The sequence below is a fragment of the Rissa tridactyla genome, chromosome 21 (genome assembly GCF_028500815.1).
Source record: "Rissa tridactyla isolate bRisTri1 chromosome 21, bRisTri1.patW.cur.20221130, whole genome shotgun sequence".
Taxonomy (NCBI): domain Eukaryota; kingdom Metazoa; phylum Chordata; class Aves; order Charadriiformes; family Laridae; genus Rissa; species Rissa tridactyla.
Window position 1 is genome coordinate 3393106 of NC_071486.1, and position 23294 is coordinate 3416399.

General features: G+C 54.9%; 1 protein-coding gene across 2 annotated transcripts; it reads left to right on the forward strand.

Annotated features, from left to right (window-relative positions):
* The first annotated feature begins 4069 nt into the window (after positions 1 to 4069).
* Positions 4070 to 22638, forward strand: BAK1 (BCL2 antagonist/killer 1). 2 transcript variants are annotated; one of them, XM_054181379.1, is made up of 6 exons: positions 4070 to 4196; positions 8196 to 8315; positions 14577 to 14712; positions 14830 to 14976; positions 16770 to 16950; positions 17146 to 22638. In XM_054181379.1, exons 2-6 carry the CDS (start codon positions 8228 to 8230, stop codon positions 17248 to 17250), a joined length of 657 nt encoding a protein of 218 aa, XP_054037354.1. In that variant the 5' UTR covers positions 4070 to 4196; positions 8196 to 8227; the 3' UTR covers positions 17251 to 22638. The 2 variants fall into 2 exon arrangements, with proteins under 2 accessions (XP_054037354.1, XP_054037355.1); XM_054181380.1 differs by having other exon boundaries at positions 14833 to 14976.
* The last annotated feature ends 656 nt before the right edge of the window (positions 22639 to 23294 follow it).

The window sequence follows — 23294 nt, forward strand, 5'->3', positions numbered from 1 at the left end:
ACCACATCCTAAAACACTACGTGAATCCTGAAAGCAGAGGCTCCTTCTCTGCCACGAATCTCTTATTTACACTCGCAAATATACCTCTTTATTTATACCAGCAAATACACCTCTTTATTTACACCAGTAAAAGGGGATACCAGTGGAAGCGGGGAATGTTTCCCGATAGCATCAGCGATCCTAAAGCCAGTGCAGGAATTTTTTCCCTATTGCCTCAACATCTTAAAGCCACTGCAGTAGCTAAGCAGGCCATCTCCGCACCAGCAGAGCCACACGCAGGATTGAGACCACTCATCAAATGATCTCCTAAATACTTGCTTGCCACCCGCCATCATTTCCTGACGTCCATGTTGGCCATTCCCGTAACAGAGCTGGTACTTTCAAACTCATTTCCCTCTATCCCTGATATCTCCCCCCTCTTTAAGACTCTCCAGCAGCCAGCAGCGTGCCCAGGTGGCCAAGAAAGCCAATGGCATCCTGGCTTGTATTAGAAATAGTGTGACCAGCAGAAGGAGGGAGGTGATTGTCCCCCTGTACTCAGCACTGGTGAGGCCACACCTTGAGTATTGTGTCCAGTTTTGGGCACCTCAATACGAGAGAGATCTCGAGGTGCTGGAGCGAGTGCAGAGGAGGGCAACGAAGCTGGTGAAGGGCCTGGAGAATAAATCTGATGAGGAGCGACTGAAGGAGCTGGGACTGTTTAGTTTGAGGAAGAGGAGGCTGAGGGGAGACCTCATCACTCTACAACTACTTGAAAGGCCATTGTAGAGAGGTTGGTGCTGGTCTCTCCTCACAGGTAATTAGTGATAGAACAAGAGGGAACGGGCTCAAGCTGCAGCAGAGTAGGTTTAGGCTGGACATTGGGAAAAAATTCTTCACAGAAAGAGTGGTCAGACACCGGAATAGGCTGCCCAGGGAGGTGGAGGAGTCACCATCCCTGAATGTGTTTAAGACTCGTTTAGATGAGGTGTTGGGGGATATGGTGTAGGGGAGAACTTTGTAGAGTGGGGTTGATGGTTGGACTCGGTGATCCCAAGGGTCTTTTCCAACCCGAATGATTCTATGATTGATTCCCCACTGCCCACCCACAGCTCGGTCCCCACAAGCTCTTTGTTGTGGACACAGAGGAGTTGTCCAGTCCCCCTACTTATTTTCCACAACTTTTGCTGCTCGATGTGATTAGAAGCACCTGTGAATACCATACACCTGATGCTCACCTACCACCACCTTCCCAGCTGTTTTTCTACAGCTGTGCCACAGAGGTGCTGTGCAATGTATTTGAGGTGGAAGAGAAGTGGTTTGCAAAAAGGAAGGAGGATTTTAGATAAGAATTGCTTTTGCAGAAGCTCTCACCCATGCTGCCGCCCAATGAGGTAATACTCGGGGATGCTAAATCTGAAATGGTGGCGAGACTCAGGAACAGCCCAGATTGATGTAATGCGGTGGAGAGAAGCACAGGATTCACCCTGCAGCAGTCAGCACATCCCCATGTGCCTGTGCTGGTATTCAGCCTAAAACCCGGCCACCCGTCACACCGGCTGTGCACAAGAGCGGCCACCACCAGCACAGATGGGCAGGGGCACTGGGATAACCCAGAGGCAGGGAAATTCAGACCCAAACAGCCACCATTGCAGCATTCACCACCAAAACTCCCCCCAAAAGCTCAGTGCAGAATTAAGGGTCATGGTGAGACCTCGAGCCTCCCCCCAGGACCGGGAGTTTCTCTGTTGAGCGCACGCTGGGAGGAAGGCAGACCCCTTACTACCAGGCTGACGGTGACAGTCCCCAGTAGCTGATTCCTCATCTCCCTCTACTCCATGACTAGTCTTACCCCACCAAAAGCCAGGGCACATCTCTCCTGGCCCCTGGCCCCCGCAGTCACTGCAGGCATCCTTTGCTTCACCCTCCACAAACGTCCTGGTTTGAGGTAGAACAGAACCAAACCACGACAACAACTTGCTTTTCACTGGTGTTGATGCAGCTACCACCCTCAGAAAGGTCTGCCAAGGCCACGTCCCCAGCAGCCCCTGCCTCCAAGGGGAGAGGGCATCTCTGGAGCCAAAGCAGGGCCCTCTGCACCCGGGGGCCCATTTTCCCCAGAAAAGCTCAGCCAAGTAAGTCAAGGATTCAAAAAAATCTTTCTGTTCGGCTCTGGGGTAGGGAGCATCCCACAGGGCAACGTCGTTCCAGGGCATGAACAGTGCTCCTACCACTGGACAGACAGGTAATTTGATAATTAGCAGTCAGGCATTTATGCTGGCCCCAAACCTCTGCTTATCTGGCATTTTTCGGCACCAACAGTGAAGTCCCTGGCAGCCTCCCAAGGAGCAAGGAGAGGAAAAGCAGCCAGGGCAGCTTGCTGAGCTGAGAGCCACCTCCAGCGAAGAAGCTCTCTATCTTCTCTCCAGGGTGAATCACACCCTTTCCTCCAGCCACTGTGATTTTTTTCTAATCTCCGTGGATTTCAACTTTCCTAAATCACTTGGTGTGAACCACCTCTGCCACCAGTGACTCTTTTTTGCTGGTGGATCAACACAGAAGTTCCCTACTAGAAACTCCTGATATGCTCTAAGAATGACTTTCACAGGGCTCCTGGCCCTACCTGCTGGGGACCCCGACAGAGGGCGAACCGATCATGCCGTGGTGCTACAGCCTTAACAAAAAGGTCAGAAAATGGAGATGAGTGGCGTTCCTCAGGGGTCGGTATCGGGACTGCCTCTAACATCTTTGTCGGAGACATGGACAGTGGCATTGAGTGCACCCTCTGCAAGTTTGCTGGCGACACCAAGCCATGTGGCATGGTCGACATACTGGAGGGAAGGGATGCCATCCAGAGGGACCTGGACAGGCTGGAGAGGTGGGCTCATGCAAAGCTCATGAAGTTCAACAAGGCCAAGAGCAAGGTTCTGCACGTGGGTCGGGGCAATCCCAAGCACACATCCAGGCTGGGGGATGAAGGGATGGAGAGCAGCCCTGAGGAGAAGGATTTGGGGGTGCTGGTGGATGAGAAGCTCTACATGAGCTGGTAAGGTGCGCTGGCAGCCCAGAAACTCCCCGCAGCCTGGGCTGCATCCCCAGCAGCGTGGGCAGCAGGGCGAGGGGAGGGGATTCTGCCCCTCTGCTCTGCTCTGTGAGACCCCCCTGCAGTGCTGCCTCCAGCGCTGGGGCACCAACAGCAGAAGGACACGGAGCTGTTGGAGTGGGGCCAGAGGAGGCCCTGGAGATGCTGGGAGGGCTGGAGCCCCTCTGCTGTGGGGACAGGCTGAGAGAGCTGGGGGGGTTCAGCCTGGAGAAGAGAAGGCTCCGGGGAGACCTTCCAGCCCCTTCCAGTCCCTAAAGGGGCTCCAGGAAAGCTGGGGAGGGACTCGGGATCAGGGAGGGGAGCCATGGGATGAGGGGGAACAGTTTTACACTGCAAGAGAGGAGATTTAGATTGGATATTAGGAAGAAATTGTTTGCTGTGAGGGTGGTGAGCCCCTGGCCCAGGTTGCCCAGAGAAGCTGTGGCTGCCCCATCCCTGGAGGGGTTCAAGGCCAGGTTGGACGGGGCTTGGAGCAACCTGGGCTGGTGGGAGGTGTCCCTGCCCAGGGCAGGGGGTGGCACTGGGTCGGCCGTAAGGTCCCTTCCAACCTAAACCATTCTGTGATTCTATGAAATCGCTGGAGAATCCGGGGAGAAGCCAAAGAAAGACTCCTGGGGAATCGTGGTGAGCAGGGTGCCGGGATGGGATGGGACGTTCCGTCCCTGAAGCGCTGGGCTTGGCAGAGCAGCCCCAATTCTGCTCCCAGCAAAACCGCAGCCAGGCGATGCCCCAGCCTCACCCCCACCCCCGGCGCCCCCCGAGGAGCCCCGCTGCCCCCCGCCACCGCTACCCCCGGCCCCGCCGCGATGCTCGGCGCTGCGCAGAACCGCAGCCGCTTTCCCACGCTCCGGCCGGGGAAGGTGCCTCTAGAGGGAGCTGAGCCCTTCCCGGCCCCGCATCTATGGTCTGGGGTTGGGTTTCTTTTTTTTTTTTTTTTTTTTTTTTTTCTCTCTCTCTCTCTTCTTCTTTTCCCTCCTCCTCCCCGGCCCTGCTCGCTTCCTTCCCCCGCGCCGCGCTCCGGGGAGGAGGCAGGAAGGGAGGCGGCGGGGATGGAGCAGCTCCCCGCCGGGATGCGTTAGCTCCCCGGGACACCCCTGCTCCCCGCCGGGACGCGGTAAGTAGCAGGGGGACCCCCCCATCCCTCCCCCCTAGCCTCCCCCGAGCCGGGTTATCGCTATTCACCGGGCCCGGCCGGGCGGTGCCGCGGCTGCCGGGAGAGGGATGGACCGGGAGCCCCGGGGTGCCGGTGGGCTCCGGGGGACCCCGGGAAGGCGGGAGGGGTGGGCAGAGCCGCAGGGCCTCATCCTGCACCGCCCGGTGAACAAGGTTAAAGTACGCAAGGGTACCTCAGCCAGCAGCGCTCCGGTGTGTGCGGTAGCTGGGACCGGGCTGAAAGGTCTCGCTCCGAGCTGCTCGGTGCCCCAAAGAGGGGATATTGCCTCTTTTAATAATATTTCCTCCAAGTGGGATTTTTTTTCCTCCCACTTGCAAGGTGGCGGCGGTGACAGCCGCACCCGGCACCCCCCGTGCCCAGTTCAGGGTGGCCGGAGTTGTGTGAGCTGTCGGTGGGAAGCGTTGTGCCACGCTGAGGACCGGGGTGACATCCATGTCACCCCGCTCTGGGCTGTGACCTCAGCCGTGGGCACGGCACGTGTGGCTTTGCAGGCTCGCCTGCACGGCTTCCCGCCCAGCAGCCGGGAACCGCTGGGACGCGGAGCACAGGGCTGTGGGGGGGACCCTGGCTGCAATGCCTGTGGCTACTGCGGCTTGTGGGCCCGCTGGACCCTGGTACCGTGCTGGGTGGGTAGATGCCAAACTGGGCAAACTCACCTGTTTGCTCTTCCCGGGCAGGCTGGGAGGAGCCGGGCTGATCCCGCGCTGTCGGTGCAGGGATGGCAGCAGGGCACAGGGATCCTGGGGGATCTCTGTCCTGCAGGGAGTTAGCTGCCCTGTACGATGGAATGGCTCCCATGTGCGGGCCCAGGGCCAGACCTGTGAAATGCTCATCCCAGAGGATGCTCCGCTCATTTCCTGGAACAGGATCTTCGTAACATGTCGGAGGGTGACTTCAGAGCCCCATAACCAGGCTTGTTCATAGGGATTATGGCTGCTCCTGCAGATCCTCTCCCCTCCTGCAGCTTGCAGTTCTGCCTCGCTCTCTGGGCCCGTCCCACCGTCTTCCCTGCACCCAGCCGCTTTCCTGGGGAGAAAAGCTGGGAGAAGTGGTGAGCAGGTCATGAGGGCTCACAAGAAATGTATCAGAGATGTTTGAAGGAAAGGAGATGAGGGTGAACTGAGAAACAGGTGAGGCAAAGGTCTTTCTCCTTTTATTAGGGAAGGCTGGCAAGTTCCAGGAGGGCTGATTGTTTGCATGGCATGTGCTCATTAATAAAGATAAGACTCTTGTGCCACCTTGGAGGTGTTGCTAAATCCACATCCTATAGGTGCTGTCTGCTTCTTTTAACCCTTTGTGGGTCAAAAGAGCAAAAAGTCAGGGTGTGGCTGAATCTTATAGCAGCTGCTGAGAGCAAGGGGCTGCTCCCTGCAACCAGCTTCCCTCAAACCCTCCCTTGAGCCCTATCCCAAGTTCTGGAGAGCCTTCATTTTCTGCTGCCTTGGGCTGTCTTTAAGTATATGGGTGTCATGTCTTCCTTCACACCGCGCTCTTCTCATAAAAAGGGGGAATGGGGCAAATCAAAGGGGCACTGGGCTGGGAAGCAGGAGGAATGAGGGCAGCAGTGCTCTTGATCCTGGAGAGGATGGTCTGAGGCGCTTTGGCCGGCAGCAGAGCCTGGCAGTAAGACATCTTGGGCGTTCACTGGGTTTGCAGAAGTGGGAGCTGAGGGTCCTCCCCGGGGAGCAGGTTGCAGACCGGCAGCGTGCTGACGGGGACGTGGCTGCTGGTCCCAGATGTGCGTGTGCGCAAAAGGGCTGCGGTGTCCCGTGTTGCAAGAGAAGAAAGCGCTGCAAGAAACTATATCGAGAAGGAAACTGAAAATGAAAGTTCCTCTTAAATGACGGCCGCAGTCGCAGCCTGCCGCTTCCTAAGGGTTTGCCAGACAGTAAATGTGAAGAATCACGAGTCAGCTTCTTCTCGGACTCCTGCACTCACCAGCCATTCTTCGTCCTGAGCAGTCGGGTCTGCATCAGAAATCCCCTGTTACTCCTGGCTGAGGTCTGGGTCGGAGGCTGTGGGGTGATGTGAAACACAGCCGTTTGCACCTATAGACCAAACTGTAAAAGCTCCAGAGGCAGCTGAACTCTTTGGCTGGATGAGTCCCCATCTTCCCCAGCGCTTGGTGCATCCTTGGGTTGTAGCACTGCAGAGTACAGTAGGAATTTGCTTACCCACGAACTCCAGAGAGCTGCTGTGAGTCTTGCTTCCCTTTGAAAGGCACCGAGGCCTTCCTACACAGGGTAGGCTGGAGCTGGAGCCTTGCTCAGCGCCCGAGGAAGAACTGGGGATGGCAGCGGAGGAAGCACAGGAGGGTTTCTCCTGCAGAGGAGGGGATGGGGGCACGAGCATCTGCTCCAAACACTCCCTGAGCTGCCTCCATCATGTCCCAGAGCAGAGAAGAGCAAGGAGAGGAGCAGCTCTGGAGCCCAGATCTCTGCTGATCTGGGCAAGTGGGAGCCAGTTCTCCTCCCTGCTTTACCCTCGGTCCCAGCTGCTGATCCTCATCGTGTTTTCAGCTTTTCCTTGGATGGGGATGTTTGAGGTTGGGGAGGAAAAGGGAAATCCTGTCCTCAGAGGCGCGTAGGAAAAAACAGCATCTCCATCTGTGTGTCACTGCGGCTCGGGCTCACTGAATGCAGCTATGCAAATACACCATGGCTTTCTAAGCCGGGCTGATAAGCTTTGCATTTCCAGCCCCCCATCCCCACCTTGACTGCAGGCTGTACTTTACATTACCAGTTATGGTCTCAATTTATTTTTTCTACTGAATAGCCTTCAGTGTAAAGATATAAGCTTCGACCATGTGTTGCGCTTCTAATGCTGGCATAAGTGGTTATTTATCCATAACCAACGCTTTGCTTTTATTTTTGCCCGGGATACAATTTAAATTTCTGGCTGTGAGTGTGTCTTGATGAATTTAAACCTGGTGCAAATCAGAAACCCCACCAGTTTAGCCCTGCAGAAGCCTGGCCCGGGAACAAGTACTGGCATGCCAGCGGGAGGCCAGGAGCCGCAGAGATCTCTCTCTAACCCCGACGGTGGCTGCGTGGCCCCGCTTCCTTCTCTGCAAAAACCAGGGCTGAGGTCACTGCGACGAGCAGAGGGGTAAAGGAGCTGAGGACCGTGACGAGCCCTAAGGTTTAGGATCCCTGTGAAGTTCAGGGGCAGTAGGAGCCGCGCGTTTGGTTCTCAATTTTCTTACTCTGAGAGGAGCTCAGAATAAAGAACAGGGGAAACTATATACAGGGAAACAGAGTGCTCATCTCTTGTAGAAGTTGTGGAAAATAAGTAGGAGGTGCTTGCAAGGAGAAGTGGGCGCTGTGGCTGCAGGTCCGCGCGGGAGCCACAGCAGCTCGGCGCGGTCGCGGGTCGGTTTCCTCTTGCCACGCTCTGAACCCTCGTGGCCACAGCATTTTGGAGCCCCACGGCTCAGTTCCCAGCCACCTTCTCCGGGTGCAGCCAGGGAGTTGTCTGAGCCCTTTGTGCTGAGGTTTTTTTTTGCTTTCATCCCAGCGTGAAGCCACTGCAGATGCTGCCGTTGTCTGGGCTGGGTAAGAACCCAGCCCCTGGCACTTGCTGAGTGGGTCAGGGGACAGCTGGCTGGTTTCCAGTACAGGTGGTGAAGTCGGGTAGGGAGCTGGGTGACTTTCCTCCTCTGGCATATGACTGTCTGCAAACACGTCACCGAGAAGAGTCAGGAAGAGAGGAGAAATCTAGCTAAGGGACTTGGTGTGGCCAGGAATGGGGGAAAGGGAGGAGCCAGGTCGCTGGCAGAGATAAAAGCAGGCGGCATCGCTCCTCTGAGCGCTTGGCTCGGCCAAAGGGGCTTCCTAAGGCTGTCCTGGGAGGCGAGAGAGGGAGCAAGGGGTGGCGAGGCTCCAGTGTCCCTGCTGGCTGCTCATAACCCGGGTCACTTACTGCCTCTCGTCATTCCAGGTAAAGCTGATACTCCTGAGCATCTCTCTGCAATGGCCTCAGGGAACGACGGTGACCCACCAAGGGCCCACGGACGCCGGGGAAGCAATGGGCGCAGGCTGTCGCAAGAGCCCAACTCAGGTAAAAACCTTGCTGTGATATTCAGGGGAGGAAGCATTTTCAACCCTTTTTTTTAATTTTTATTTTTCCCCTGCTGCGTTTCTGTGAGAAGATGGTGGGTTTTCCATACCTCCAGGGCCCTTTGCAAGACTGGGGTAACAAATGAGCTCCGTAAAGGTATGCCGGATTGAACCGGGAGGGCGCACGCTCAATGCTTTTGGGAGATTCTTGGCATGGGGTTGGCGCGGTGGGCAGCAAAGGGGGCTCAAAAGGCATGGAAAAAATAATGTGCAGGGAGCTGCCGGACTGGGGTGTGCTGGCTGCTCTGTGCAGGTTGAGGTGGGCACAGGGCTCGGGGCAGATTCCCCTGGCTGGCTACGAGATGTACGGCTGGGGCCTGGTGTCGTTTGTTTCCCTTCCCTAAGAACAAGAGAATGAAAGATGCTCGATGTTTAAAACACAGAGAAACACCCCTTGGTGAGCAGCGCCTGGTCTCAGGCGGTTGGTTTCGGTCGCGTTGCGTCGGCTGCCGGATGAAATCAGGTCTCCGGTGGTGCCTTGACATAACAGCGGTGAAAAATTACGGCTCACGATCATTCGGAAGCGGTTCAGTCCGTTTCTCATGTGTGCCGAGCCCAGCAGACTGTGTAATTGCGTTTCACACTAATAGGTGAAACTGGGAACAGGGCCGAAAGGAACCTGGGAAAAACCTCAGCTCCTGTTTCATCCCAAAATGATAAAATGCCGCTGCACAGAAAGCTGTTAAAGGCAGGTGAGTTCTTAGCCTGTTTTGCAGGTGGACTTGTAAATAAGAGTGAGTCACTGCGACTCTGTCAATAATGGAGATTAGACGCTGTACCGAACTGTCTATGTGTGTGAGCTCAGATCCAGCTCAGAGCTGTTTTATTGGCCTGATAATGTTATTTAGGCTCTGGCATCGCCTGGGCTCCTCTCCGCCTCCGAGTACCATTTGTGCTAGATCTTGCATGAATACATTGGAAGAAAAAAATACCTTGTCCTTCCCTTACCAAAGTCTACAAGGTATGAAAATAAATAAATAAGAGCAGTTGTTTACATATGCTGATTTCCTGTTGAGGCCAATGAGATGCTGATGTGAAAACCAGCGAGAGGATCAGGCCCTGAACTCTAACCACACTGTTTTACAGTCATGCTTCCTGTACGCCTGCAAACACTTACGGGCAGTACCGGCATCCCTTCGCTTCCCAAAACTCGGGGGGGGGGGGGGTGGTCCATGTGGAATTTGGAGGTGGGATCTCTGCACGCCTCTTAGGGAGAAGCCTCATGGATTCCAGCGGAAGCAGAAACGTGCAGCTTCCACCAACACGAGCTGTGGGATTACGGGGCCGAAGAAGGCTTTTGTCAACAGGTATTAAGCCTGGTTTTCATTTAGGGCTCACTTGCTCTGTTTGTTTATCTTTGGACATGGTAGGGAGTGAAGAGATTTATCTGCTACTCAAGGGTTTGCTTGAGCATCGTTCTGAGTCCTTGTTCTACCAGCCCTTGCTTTGGGCACGGACAAGATGCTGCGGTGTCTGTCTAGGTCGGGTGGCCGCTTGCACTTGTGGTGTTTTTAGGGCATTGTAAATAAAGGCAGGAGCTTCATACTCTTGGCTGTACATGATGAAGAGGAGGAGCAACTTAGCTCATGCAAAGGGGAGCAAACGTTGCCGAAGGAGGAGGTGGGGGGCCCAGCACCAAGGGTGCTGAGCTGAGCTCAGAGAACAGGGCTCATACTTCAGAAAATTAACCTTGCCCTCCCTCAGTTCTCAGCTGTAGCAGCGGGGTGGCAGCGCCTCCCTGTTCAGACATGCCACCAGGGTACACACACAGCTACGGGAACGGTTCGGGTAATTCCATGGAGGCTCAGATCTGGGGCACAAGCCGTGGACGTGGCTGTCCTCACGCTTGCAGGTACCCATGCCAAATGCAGCTCAGCTCCCCTACGCTGCAGAGGGGCCAGTCTTCGGGATGCAAATATTGTTTGTGTGGTCACACTTTCCTCCTGTGTGGACGACGTTAGCTGGAATCCCAAAGCACTTTGTTGAGAAAGGTGATGTATCGCTGTATCTGCTCATTACTGAGAGGGAGAGAGACTTCCCGCCCGAGGTGTCGGGGTTGTGCATGGAGAGCCCAGCCACCCTGAATCACAGTGTCAGACTGGCCATGGTTCTCTTTCTCAGATTGCCTGGGCTGCCTCATCTCTCTGCGTGTGTTTAACACTCACGTAACATACCTAGAGAGGTGTCAGATTTGGGCCTTGGTTGTTTGTCTTAGCTCTGGACTTCACGTTGCATGTGAAGCGAGTCCTGAACGGATAAATCGTTGCTTAGGGATGGCAGTCATGCATCTGTGAGCATCTCCACGTCTTCATCGCCAAGACCGCCTGCAAAAGGAGTAGCAAAAAATGTGAGCTGCCTGTTTAAGCCTGCGTTCTCATACATTCTGCGGGGCAACCAAAACCACCTAAACATACTTTTCTCTTGTCTGGTGCCCACGCACTTCCTATCTCCAGCACAGACACAGAGTATTGGCCTTCCCGTTGAACAGCATCTCTCATCAATACGTGGCTTCAATTATTAAAAGAAAAAAAAAAAAGTCATCCTTCGGATGGCTGTACTGGGAAATAACTGGTATGGAATTGCCTCATGACTCCTTTGTTCTGGCCTGCAAAGGATGCCCCAAAAATCTTTTATGAAAAGCTTGATGGGGGCAAAGGGAGATGCATTGCCAGAGCTGAGATGCCCACCCACCTCGGGCACGCACAGAGCACTGGGACCAGCCTCCCTTTCCAGTTTGGTAAATTAGCAAATACAGGAGAGGTCTCAGCTTGGGCAGCAAAATACCAGCGCAAAACCTTGCTGTAGCCCCCGGCCCCTGCTGCAAGCCTGTAACTCTGGGTGTGTTGGTGGGACACCGTTGAACATAAGAATTAAAGCAGGTTTCTTGAGTCCAGTCCAGAATCTGGGCCAGAGAATCTCCCTTATTGACAGAAGAATTTCTGTCTTAAAACCCAGGGCCTTTGCCCCTTAGCTCTGCAGGGAGGCTGTTGGAGGATATTGCTCCTCTTTTGGCTGGGATGGCAGTTTTCCCTTTCCCCGTTTAGGAGCTCTGCCCTTGGGTGCAAGCTGTGCAGGATGATGCCAGCACGACACAGCGTCAGGTTGATGAGCCTTTGATGATCCTGGATCATCCACAAGGGGCTGCTTTCACCAGTGGAACCTAACCCAAATCCATTATCGCAGATACTGCTCATCCCACGCTTGAATTGCAACTACCACGAGTTAAGCTTCCCCTCGAGGCAGAACTCTCCGGAGACCGTTCTTGGTTCCCCGGAGCCGCCTTCTCCCTTCGGAGCCTGTTTCCAGGCTGGATATTTCCCCTCTGTGCAAACAGATGCACCTCTCAGTGTAGTTACCGCCTGTCTCCGGAGCTCGAAGGGGATGCTGCCAGGTTGCATCTGTCATTGTTACAGTCTGTAGCAGGGCTCTTTAGCTGTGACAAGGTCTGACGGATAACTTTGGGGAGACCCGCCAGTTTTTCCCCATAGCGCAGCTGCTCTGCGGGAGATGGGAACAGGGAGGAATCGAGGATCTTGCAGAGAAATGAGGATGTTGCGTGTTTGAGAATGGCTGGGGTCCGGTCAGTGTTGTCTACGGTGTGGATCCAGGCAAGAGGCTAGTGTTGGGGTAGGTCTGGTCTAGATGCTGAGGGTGACCTGGGGACCGAGGACGACAGCATCGCTGCTCCACGAAGCAGAAGCGGAGCAGGTCCTCCCTTGCAGCGTGGGGGTTCACAGCAGCTTGTGAGTCCCCCCAACACGGCCCCGACGATCCCACATGGAGCCCAAAGATCCCAGAGGAGCTCCAAACCGCTCTCCCCCTCTCCGCTGCTGGTACTGGGAGTCCACGAGGCAAATCTTCATCCAGATCCTCTTCCTTTGAGTGGGAGAGACCCAGAGATGGTCCGGGTGGGTTAGCACCTCAGGGAGGGGAAAAAGATGCATGTCCTCCTGCTCTTGTGTTACTAAAAATAGTGCCTGGGGTAATTAAAACCAGGGAATTTTTTGGTACGCTTATTTCCTCTTTTCTCCTCATGGTGTGTTTACCCGGCCTCTCACTGAAACTGTGAGTCAGTCGGTTTCGTTTTCTGGCTCTCGGTGGCACGGTCGCTGGCTGCCCCGGCTCCTCCATGAGCTGGGATCTGTTTACCGCCAAATAAACCCGTTCCTGCAAAACAAAAAACAATCCCCTGAAAACACAGCGACCGGGGCTCGTCGTCGTTCACCTTTATTTACCCAGCCCGAACTCAGTGTAACCCGAGTCTCTGCACGACAGGTCCTCTCCCTTCCCCGCACCCATCCGGGGCTGGGCCTGTCTCCCCGGAGCCGCACATGGGCCATGTCGATGTGACCATCTAGAAAAATGCTGTGACGAGTGGTGTGGCATGTTTGGGAGACTTGGATGCGGGGTTTTCCGGAGCAGTGTTGCCGGGACAGCTGTGGCCACCAGGCCAGGTCCTCACATCTCTGCCCTGGGACATTCTTGGAGCATCTCTGCATTGGAAACGCAATTTCCAGTGGCCAGAGAACAGCATCCACCACCATGGGGAGTGGATATACTGGGAAATGATTTTAGCTGGGTTGGCTGCAGTGAGCTGCGTTACTGCTAGAGAGTGTTGCTGGTGCAGATGTGCTGATCTGTGGTGGGTCACCATCAGTCCTTGCAGGACGATCACCTAAAGCCATGGGTCCGCAGGGTCCTGCGCTTCTGACATCCCCAAGTAGCTCATTTACCTGGGCTTTGCGCCTCGTTTCATGTCTGTGAAGCTCCACCCTGAACGGTGATACCCTGTCAAAGGGGCAGGGGCGCTGATCTGTCCGTACCATTTCTGTCCCCTACAAATTTTGCACCTTAGAAGAGAAACTGGAAAGAACTGTGTTACTGGGACCTCGGGGGTGGCTTAGCTGGGCTGCTGGGGACTGGTGCTCTAGCCCAGATTGCTTCAAGGCAGCTGAAACCGTGCTCTAATCAGAGACATCCCGTGACAGACCGGGTACTTTCCCCAGGAGCAATGCAGCGCATGTGATAAGGTATCGGTCACCATGGGACCCGTGGGACTGAAACGCCTCGCCGGGGGCTCCCTGCTCCTGAGGGGGCAGGTCCCGGCCGCGTCCAGACCCTTGCTCTTCCCTGAGGGGACGGGGGACACGCACGCAGGTCTGGAGCCGAGCAGGGACACGCTCGTCACGCTGGTTGTCCCTGACTCACTTCCTGCCCGCCCGGAGCCGGGTTGGTTTTCGCGCGCTGTCGGGGCCGGGTGACGTTACTGCCCGGGCACGTTCCCCTGCTGAACCCCGAATACCTGCCGTGCCGAGCCCTGCGTGTTTACGAGAGCAGGGGAAGGAAGTTGTGGCACCCAAAATCAGCCCCAGCTTCCCCCGGCGACAGCCTCCCGCTCACCGTGCGATGGGCTTATTGCTTCCATGGGGATTTGTGAGCAGGGGATTTGGGTGTCTGCTCCCACCCGGTGGCAATGGGTGTGCTGGAGCAGGCGTTCAGTTCAGACTTACCGCCTGGCTGTTTGTCTGCTTTCAAGTGCAGGACGGGGAGTCACCAATCCGGGTTACGGTTTATGAGTTATTCAAAAGCTCTTCTCCTCTGTCTTCCTGCCAGCAGCCCGTGCAGAAGCTGCAAACCCTGCCCTGCCGTTGCCGGGCTGACGGGTGTACGTGAGACCAGCAATGTGCGATTGAATCAACAAGGAATTATACTAAAATGACCAATTTAACTTTTGTTCACCACGTCATTGCCGATGCCATGCGAGGGCACGGCCGGCGGTGACACTGAAAACCAAGGTTGTTTGCTGAGGGTTGATGGGCAGCGCTAGATGGAGCTTTGCCTCCAGTTTGGGTTTGGATCTGAGATTCCTGAACTCGTTTGTGCTGAGCGATGCCCGCAGGGAGAGGGGCTGGTACGCAGAGCGCGCTGCCAAGCGCAGGCGCTTGAACATCTGGTTTGTGTTGTGACAGTCCTGTAGCTGTCTCTTGCCAGAAAGGGATTCAGAAGGTGAGCCTGTGCCCCCGGGAACAAAGCCTGGCTTCAAAATTAACTAATTTTTGTTGGATTCTTTTTGCTTTACTGCAAAAGGACAGTGTTAATACAGCACAAATTTGGGCTGAAAACGAAGGATGGTCTCTTTCCAACTTGGGAAAGGGGGAAGACGAGCTGCTCCCTTGACTTTTCTTCCTCTTGCCTCTCACAGAAGACCAGGTGGTGGAGGAGACAGAAGAGGTGTTTCGGAGCTATGCCTTCTACCGCTACCAACAGGAGAGAGAGGAGAGAGGGGACGAAGTGCCCATGGACCCAGAGATAGTGGAGATCGAGCAGCATCTGGGCAGGTAAAACTCTGATAGCCAACTGTATGCACCTCCCTCAACCCCATCCCGAGCCAGGCTCCATTACAGACCCACCCCTCGGTCCTGCTGACCTGTCCATAACGCCGTCTTCCCTCTCAGCAGCACTGGGAGCCGGGTGGGAAGGCGCCTGGCCATCATCGGTGATGACATTAACGAGCGGTACGACGCCGAGTTTCGCTACATGCTGAAATCCTTGCAGCCCACCAAGGAGAACGCCTATGAGTACTTCACCAAAATAGCCTCCAGGTAAGGCCACCGGCTCCCTCAGCGTGGGCTGGATGCCTTCTCCTGGAGAAGACCAGGGAAGGACAGGTCAGATGGGGTGCAATGCAGTTGGTTAAACCCTTGCCCCCTCCCCGGAGCAGCTGTCTCCACGGCTGTGCCCCAGCACACAGACCCTGTCCATCCAACCTTCACCCACCGTCCCTGGGTTGAGCTCCCAACAAGCTCACCGTGACGGTTCCTGTGTTTTCTGCCTGTCTGCTCTTCTTCCTGCACACTGTCTGGACCGTCTTCACCTGACGATCATCTCACAGTCCTTGCATGAGCTGACCGGGGTCAGAAAGTCTGGGGGACATGCCTGGGAAGCCAAGTGAATGTCCCAGCCCCCTTCCAGGGGTCCGACAAGCCCTGGACCAAGGCAGACCTGCCGCTGGTCCCACTGCTGCTTGCTTAGTAGCTGGGAAGTCCCCATGAGTCAGGCTTTCAGAGGCACAAAGCAAACGCAGCTGCAGGCTGTGGGGAAGGGCAAGTACTCGCTGCCCTTGGTGTGATCCATGAGGAACAGGATGGGACTAATGCAGGATGGGGGACGCTCCACGGGCTCGTGGAGCCTGCAGGTGATGCACGGCCAACTCAAAACACAGCAACAGGGTGAAGAGCGAAGGCAAACGCGTGGACTGCCCTGAGGTACAGGCTTGGATCGAGGTGGCCATCAAGGGGTTCAGTCCTCACCCCTGTCTGTCTGTAGGAAAACCAAGACATTATGCCCAGGGTCATGCAGAAGAGCTCTGGCAGGGCCAGGAGAGAAGCTGGGATTCCCAGGCTCCCATTGATCATCCAACCGTGCCTGGCTCCAGCACAGCCCCATCTGTCCCCACGCACCCTTCACTCGGTGTTTGTTGTCTAACTGCTTCTCTTCTGTCCTCTTCCTGCTCCCCTCTCCTTGGGAAGCCACGCTGCGCTGTTTTCACCGCTTTGCCAGCCTGAGGCGGTTAACGCGCCGCAAACAGGTAAATTAACCTCTGTCCTTCTCTTCGTGCTACCTGTTTCTCTGTTGGTCCTTCTTGGGCTCTAACTTCCCTCTCTCTCTGCCACCCGCATGGTGGCAGCTCCACGTCAAGGTTCTACAGAGAAGACGGTTCCCTCTGGCTGGGCACACAGGGACCACCAGGAACAGGGCACAAGATTAAAACGCATGGCCTGAGTCTACTCTTTTAATTTTTTCCTTTTTTTTTTTTTTTTTCCTTTTTACTTGCTCTGCTGGAAACCAGAAAAAAACCCACCTTCAAAAGCGAGTCTAGATAAATCAGTGGCAAACCTGCAGACAGTGATGCAGTTTGTGCCCACAGCAACCAAAACCTGGACGGGGAGCAGTAGGCATCGACCAGGCACATTTTGGAGCCCCCTCAGTCCTTGGGAGTATCAGTCTAAGGCAAGATCAGATCAGGTTTTGGTCTTGGAGGCATTTGTCTATGCAGGAAAAGGCAAAATCTTGTTCCAACATGCTTTATCCTTAGCTACATTTAAAGTTCCTTACCTCCAAGCACAAGCAAGGGATGCTTTGGGACAGGTGGGTGGTAGTTCTTGCTCCTGGCAGCACACATAGAGCTTGCTACAGCCTGATGGCTTCAACCACCACCAATTCCACCTTACCTTGTTCAATAACCTCGTCCATGAAAGCACAGGACCTCGGGGCACCTAATGTGGAGGACCAGTGCAGCATCCCCAGTCCTGCTCTCCTCGGGAGCCCATGGATGCAGAGACTAGGGAAGTCTCTGCCATGCAGTGATTTAACCAGACCATCGGCTTCGTTGCAGCTTGTTCGAGAGCGGCATTAACTGGGGCCGAGTGATTGCACTGCTGGGCTTTGGCTACCGCATGGCCATCTACGTCTACCAGCACGGCATCCCGGGTTTCCTCCGCCGCATCGCTCGCTACGTTGCCGAGTTCATGCTCCGGAACCGCATCGCCCAGTGGATCGCCCAGCAGGGAGGATGGGTGAGCCAGCGGGAGCACGGGGCCGTCCCGGGGGGATTTGGGGGTGAGGGGAGGCAAATGTGCTCCAACCAGTGGAAGGTGCAGCCTGGGGACAATGGCACTGCTGAGGCTGGTGGGGCCACCCGGCTGCAGGCAGAGCAGCAGCCCGGCCCAGGCAGATCTAACGTGCTCTGGTTATTCTCTGTTTCCCGTTAGGTGGCTGCACTCGATCTGGACAATGTTTACATGAAGTACATGCTGGTGGTGGTGGTCCTGGTCATGGTTGGGCATTTAGTGGTACGACGCTTCTTCAGGCCCTGACTGACATGGGGGCAGAGGCTGGGGGGGTCCGGCCAAGCTCTCTCTCAAATCTCTGCTGTGCATTGACGTCTCCCAAGAGAGGGGGGATTCAAGGAACCTCCGAGAGAGAGAGCAGCTTGGACCTGTGACCCTCCCGCTACAGAGGTACCACTCTGCCGTCTATGGAGACACCACCAGGGGCTATGGAGAGAAGCAGTTGGGGGTGGGAGGGGTTGGAAGGTTCAACTTTGCCTGTTTTATGCCTTGCTTAGCTGCTGAGGACAGACGCTGCTGTGACAGCCCTGGCATGCAGCAGTGAGGCAGGAGAACAGGCTCCTCTGGAGTCAAGAGTCTGGAGGAACAAATGCGTTGTTGTAATAACGCGTGTGCGTGCGCGCGCGCGTGTGTGTGTGTGTTGTCCCTCCCTGGGGCAAGTGCAGAGCTCCCCATTTGCTAATGGCTCTAGCCCAGGCCGTGCCTGCGTTTGAGGGAGGGATTGCAGCCTTGGTTGCTGCGATTGTTTGTAAGTCACTGAGGGGACAGGCCAGCGTCAGAAAGCCCATGTGGGGCTTGCTTTCACCTCCCCTCTGCTCCTGAGCCTTCTCTTCCCTTTTAACAAGCATCCTTACCCCTTTTGAAAGTAACATGTGACTATCTGTCACCTGGCCGTGGATGGTGACACCTGGCAGCGCTGGCAGGCGGCTTTTCCCTGCCGCAGCCCGAACCTGGGGACCTGCAGCTCTCCCGGGGCTGATGCGGGTGCTGGGGTGCAGTCTCACAGCCCTCCGTCAGCTCAAAGCCTGCGTGCCGGCAGACCTCGGGAGCACCAGCAGCTTTCCAAACAATAAAAAGCTGTGGGGTGAGCAGAGGTCGGCGTGGGCAACCTGCCTGCCCTCTCCCCGGTTTTGCTGGGGCTTCCGTTCAGCAGACTTGGATGCTGGCAAAGGAGCAGCCCAGGTGAGACCAGTTGGTCTCCCCTGCTCTCAGTGGCAGGCACTGGAGTCGCATCCCATCCATGCAACAGCCCTTTGCCTCCTGGGCTCAGCTGGGCAGGATGGTGCCCTGGAGAAGCCCAGGGCTGCAGTGGTTTAGAGCTGCCGGGACAGCAGGGGACAAACTCTTCTGGGCACGGTGTCTTTGGGAAGTGACTTCACCTTGTTCCGTTCATGACTTGAGCATGATCGTGGGGCAGGGAGGGAGGGAGGGAGGGAGGGAGGGAAGCAGGCTGCGCTCTCCCATCCCAAATCTTTCTGACTTTTGCAAAACAGGGGGAGAGTCCCAGCGTGGACCGCAGGGTTTAGCGTTTTACTCCATGACTCTGTAAGGCTTGAAACTGTGACTGGCCCTGTCTGAGCCAAACTCACCCTACTCCAGCATCACCCATCTCAGGTCAGCCAGCTCAGGGAGGGAGCCAGAGGGACCTCGGAGGTTGGGAATGAGTGGTGGTCCTATGTCTGGGCTCCTCTCCTAACACAGAGAGCGCCCTTCTGGGCTGGAGCCTGGGACAATGGGAACAGCAAGAAGCTGAGCCCTCCTGCCCCCTGGGGTCCTTCCACCATGGCTGGAGCAGGGAACTCCCCTGGTATTGGGCTGGGTGACAACTGACAGTGCTCTGACTCGTCTCTGTGGGACGGGGATCGCTAAAGCGGGGCAGAGCCCAGCTCGCCCGCAGCCCTGCCTGGTGTCACCCCCTGCAGCCACCACCGGCACAGCCCCCGGAGGGTCAGAGGTCTTGAGAGCAGCCCATCTGCCCCTCTGCGACAAAGGCATTCCCCACAGCCATCTGCCTAACCTGTTTTTAAAATCCTCCGGTGTTGCCTCCCCCTATCACCGATTCCTAGCTTAATTTTACCTTCGTAGAGATTTGTTCCCCTCAGTGCCTATCCCTTGCTGCAGTTTAAGCTCGATACTACACGTCCTGTCCCAGCTCAGAGACAGGACACCTTACATCCTTTCTCCTTGCAGCTGCAGAGGCTTAGCAGGACCAGCCGTAATTTTTATAACACTTGTGTCCCTCGTGTTCCTGCGTCTCCTAGCATAATAGCAAACCTTTCGGCTTATTTCCACAGCAGGGTCTTCCTGTGCTTATCATTTTGACCCTGACTGTTGCTGCAGTATCCCTTTCCCTGGTGGAGTGCCCCGGGCTGTGCTTAATAGAAAAGCATTAAAATATTTGCTGTAATATTCCTCTTCTATATAGCTCTGGTTTGGTTGCTTTACTTGTTTTATCTGTGCCGAGGGGCACAAAGTGCCAGGTTTTGGGGCCGTGCTGACTCTTTGAGCAGCTGAATGCCCACCTGAGGTCATTTGTCCCCTTACAGGTGTATTTCTTTGCATTTATCCACACGCAACTTCACTTACCATCGTGCCGCCTGTTCGCTGTCTTGACATCTCAAGACTCTTCTCCCATGTGAACCAGTCTAACCAATTTAGTAACGTCCGCAGTTTCCCAGCCCCATGCCTTACCTTCTTTTCTGGGTGAAAACACCACCAGATGGAGCCTTTTTGCCACGACGAAAATGAACTACTCATTGTTCTTTTCCTTTCCTCTTAATCGGCCACATTATTGACACGTCACTCTCCTCTAGGCTCGTTGTCTGGCTTGCTCATGTCTCCAGCAGGACTTTTTCCAGAGGGCCATGGAAAGAAAACAGTACATCAGCTTTTATCCACTACTTCACCAACACACTCCAAGAACTCTAACCAATTAGAGAGAACTTTTGCTTGTAGAAAAAGCCATGCTGCTCGTAATTTATTCTCATCTTCCAGACGAGGTGTTTCACCTTGCAAACCAAATTCAGCTGTAAGGCCAGCAGACTTTAACTAAAGAACATTTTTCAGCTTTACGGTAGACGATCAAGCCTTAGTAAAATCTGTGATACCAGGACAGAGAAGGGAACTTTTAAAATAGGTGCTGTAGCAAAGGAAAGTTTCCATTTTGTCTGTTTTCTCAGGGGATTCGCGGGAAGGATTGTCTCAGGATATGGTCTCGCTCTGCTCTGGCCTCTCTCAGCCTTCCTGGTACTGGTTTCTACGTGGAAAAAAAGCTTGAACTGGGAGGGCGAATGGGTGACTGGTCTGTAGTACTGTGTCCTGTCACTGGATGGCAACAGCCTTGCAGGCACAGCCACCGGGGCGCTGGCTCCGGGGGCAGAGAGGGGCTGAGCACCCACAGAAGGGGAAAAGCCACCTCTTTGTCCAGGCGACCTCGGTATCCATCAGCCATGGTCTGCACACCCAGAGCTGCGAGCGCTCTGCCCCACAGCAAAGGCTTGGTCACTGGTTTGTACTGGACTGCTGTTGGGGAAAGCGCGAGTGCTTTTGTGGGGGCAGGAGCAGGCTACAGCAGGGCTGGGTTTGCTCGGAGCAGACCAAGGTGAGGCGGGTTGTCCCTCCCCAGGAGCTGATGCTCTTCGTAGGGTTGGTGGCCCCTCTCTGGAGAGCCACGGCGGGTATCTACCTCGAAGCCCCACTCGGCAGAGTTTGGGCAGGGGGCCTGGACATGGTACCACCGGCCACCTCGACTATATGCAGAAGGCTTTTGCTCTGGGACTGGCAGTGCCAGGAGCCTTTTTTTTTTTTTTTTTTTTAAAAAAAAAGTACCTCTCTGCTCTAGAAAGTAAGAGCTCTAGAGAAAACTATATTCTTAGAATAACCCCAAACTTTCCGTACATTTCTGTAAATCACCCTCTTTATTCTGTAGGGATAAAACCCTGAGCAACTACAACTTTTTTTTAAAATCAGAGTGAACTTTGTTTAACCACCAACCCAGTCCCATATTGTAGCTTGTACAAAAGCAAGCCCATCTGATGCACTGAACAGCAGGTCCTCCCTGCTGCTACCTTCCTAGCCACCATGGTGCTACCGGGGATGACAGCCCCCAGGGCTTGGGCTTCTTCCCCTGCTAAGGGAAAGAGAGGTGGGAAGCCCTCAACGGGAAAACGAAGGCAGAAGTTGAGGAGAAGGCTGATCACAAAGAGAGGATTGTTCACTGAATCCTTTGGGTTGGAAGGAAAGGCTCACCCCCACTCAAAGCAAGGCTACCTAAAAATCACTGCGGGGTTTGGTGGAGAGCTGCTGGGCAAGCGTGCCGTTTTTCTCGCATCAGAGGGGGGATCGGCTCGCTCTGGTGCTTACAGCTTAGCTGCACCCACTGGTGCCAGCGCCTGCCTGGTCCGCTCTCCCCTAGACTGAGGAGGGAGAGGAACCAAGGAAAGGCTTGTGCTATTTCCCTTCTCCACCCAACCCCAAGGTCAACAGATGGGGTGGTTTCAGCATCGCGGTGCTCAATGAAAGCCGAGATGCACCCCAGAAGTAGCAGAGAGGGGTGCAGGCTGTCCAGGTACTGGTGCCAGTCCCCTGGGCTGGAGGAACCCTACGTGGATGTACGTTAGGGCTAATCGCAGCCCCGCTCGAGGCCACGAGCTCTGCTCCGTGGTTCCTTGTGCCTCTCCGCTGGCTCCCAACATACCAAGGGGTGCAGAGAGGAGAGAGGGGTTCCTTTTGGTGAGGATTTCTTTGCACGAGAGGCTGCCCCAGGAGAGGTGTGAAGGGAACGTAGCACATGGAGTAGTCCAGGCAGAAAACTCTTGGTTCAAGCAGAAGCACGCGTGTTTGGGAGAGCGGGCAGAGGAATTTCATTCAGAAGGTTATAACGGGTGCATAAAAGAGGGGTGAGAGGCTGAAGGCCGAGTCTCATTTACTGAGCCTCTTTGAGAGCAGTTTTTACTGCCACCCTCTCCCAGCCCTTTCCTTCTGGATGGAGGAATCTGCCTGAGCTATCGGTTCGCTTGTCAGAGGCGCCTCTCCCTTCTTGCCGTTCCTCATGCTGCGAGCCAATGCCCCAGCCATCCCTGCCAAACCTCAAGCACCGCAGGGTCCGGGCTGGCAGGGGCCAGCGCTCCCCAGAGAGACCAGTCCCTTCATGGTCAGACTGGTGGCAGCCTTCTGTGAAGCTCTGTGTGATGGGTTTTACATGTATACTTGAAGCCACACTATCACTGTCCATTCTGGTTCTTCCTTGCCTTTTTGCCCGGTATCAAGGCACACGGAGTTTCACACAGCTCCTTCCCCAGCTCCTTTCCCCATCCCTCCAGGAAGCCCCAGTCTCTCCCAGCACTGCAGGAAGGAGATGGGGTACATGATGGAGCAATAGAGCATGCTTTGCACTGACTCTGGAGGGGAGGGACTGGCAAACACCTTTTCTTTCCAGGGGGAGGAGGAGAGGAAGACCACAGGTGGTCCCAGCAGGGAGATGGGGAACAAGCTTTGTCTGCAGACCAGCTTTTCCCCAGTGCAGGCAAAGAGTTGCTTTTACCTAAAAAAAAAAAAACCCATTTCTTTCACAAATATTCTGTTTTAAAATGATGTAAAATATATGTATATGAAAATAAAAAATGGTACTTGCAATGCAAACTCCTTTCCTGGCTGTGTTGAGGGTTTTCTTCCAGAAGCTGTACTCCTTGGTGGGGTGCTTTGGGTTTCTCTTGGGTGCATTATAAGTTCCCCTGCACAAACTTGCACAAGCTGTTTGGTCTCAGTTGCCCCATTAGTTTAAGGATATCAGGCCTTCTTGCACTTTTTCTAGCCTGAAGAGCTAGAAAATAGGAGAGAAATCCACAGCAGAAGCTTGCTTTGCCATGCCTGAGAAATAGCGCCTTAGCAAACACCGCAGGGCTGAAGAAGAGCGGCTGCGGTAATCTGCTGTCTGATCAGCTGTTCAACCTGCCCGGAGTTAAGGATCTTATCTCTGATGTGTCTGCACCTCCCTAGCAGGAAACGATAAGGATAGGAAATTGCAAAGGAAAAAAAATCCATTACAGAGGAGTGTAACAGGGTTTTCAGCTGCCATAAAACACTCCAGCAAACGAAAGGGAAACGCGTGTTCTTATCAGAAACACCCTACGTGTACAAGATGGGGAGATGCTCTGGGATGACAGAGCACCTCCTGCTAGCCAACAGCTCCGGCTGACTGCACAGAGAGCTCACGTTGCTAACCAGAGCCAGGGGTGGCAAAAAGACGGGAAACTGGGGCTCCTGCAACAGCCGGCACCCTGGGCTGCCTC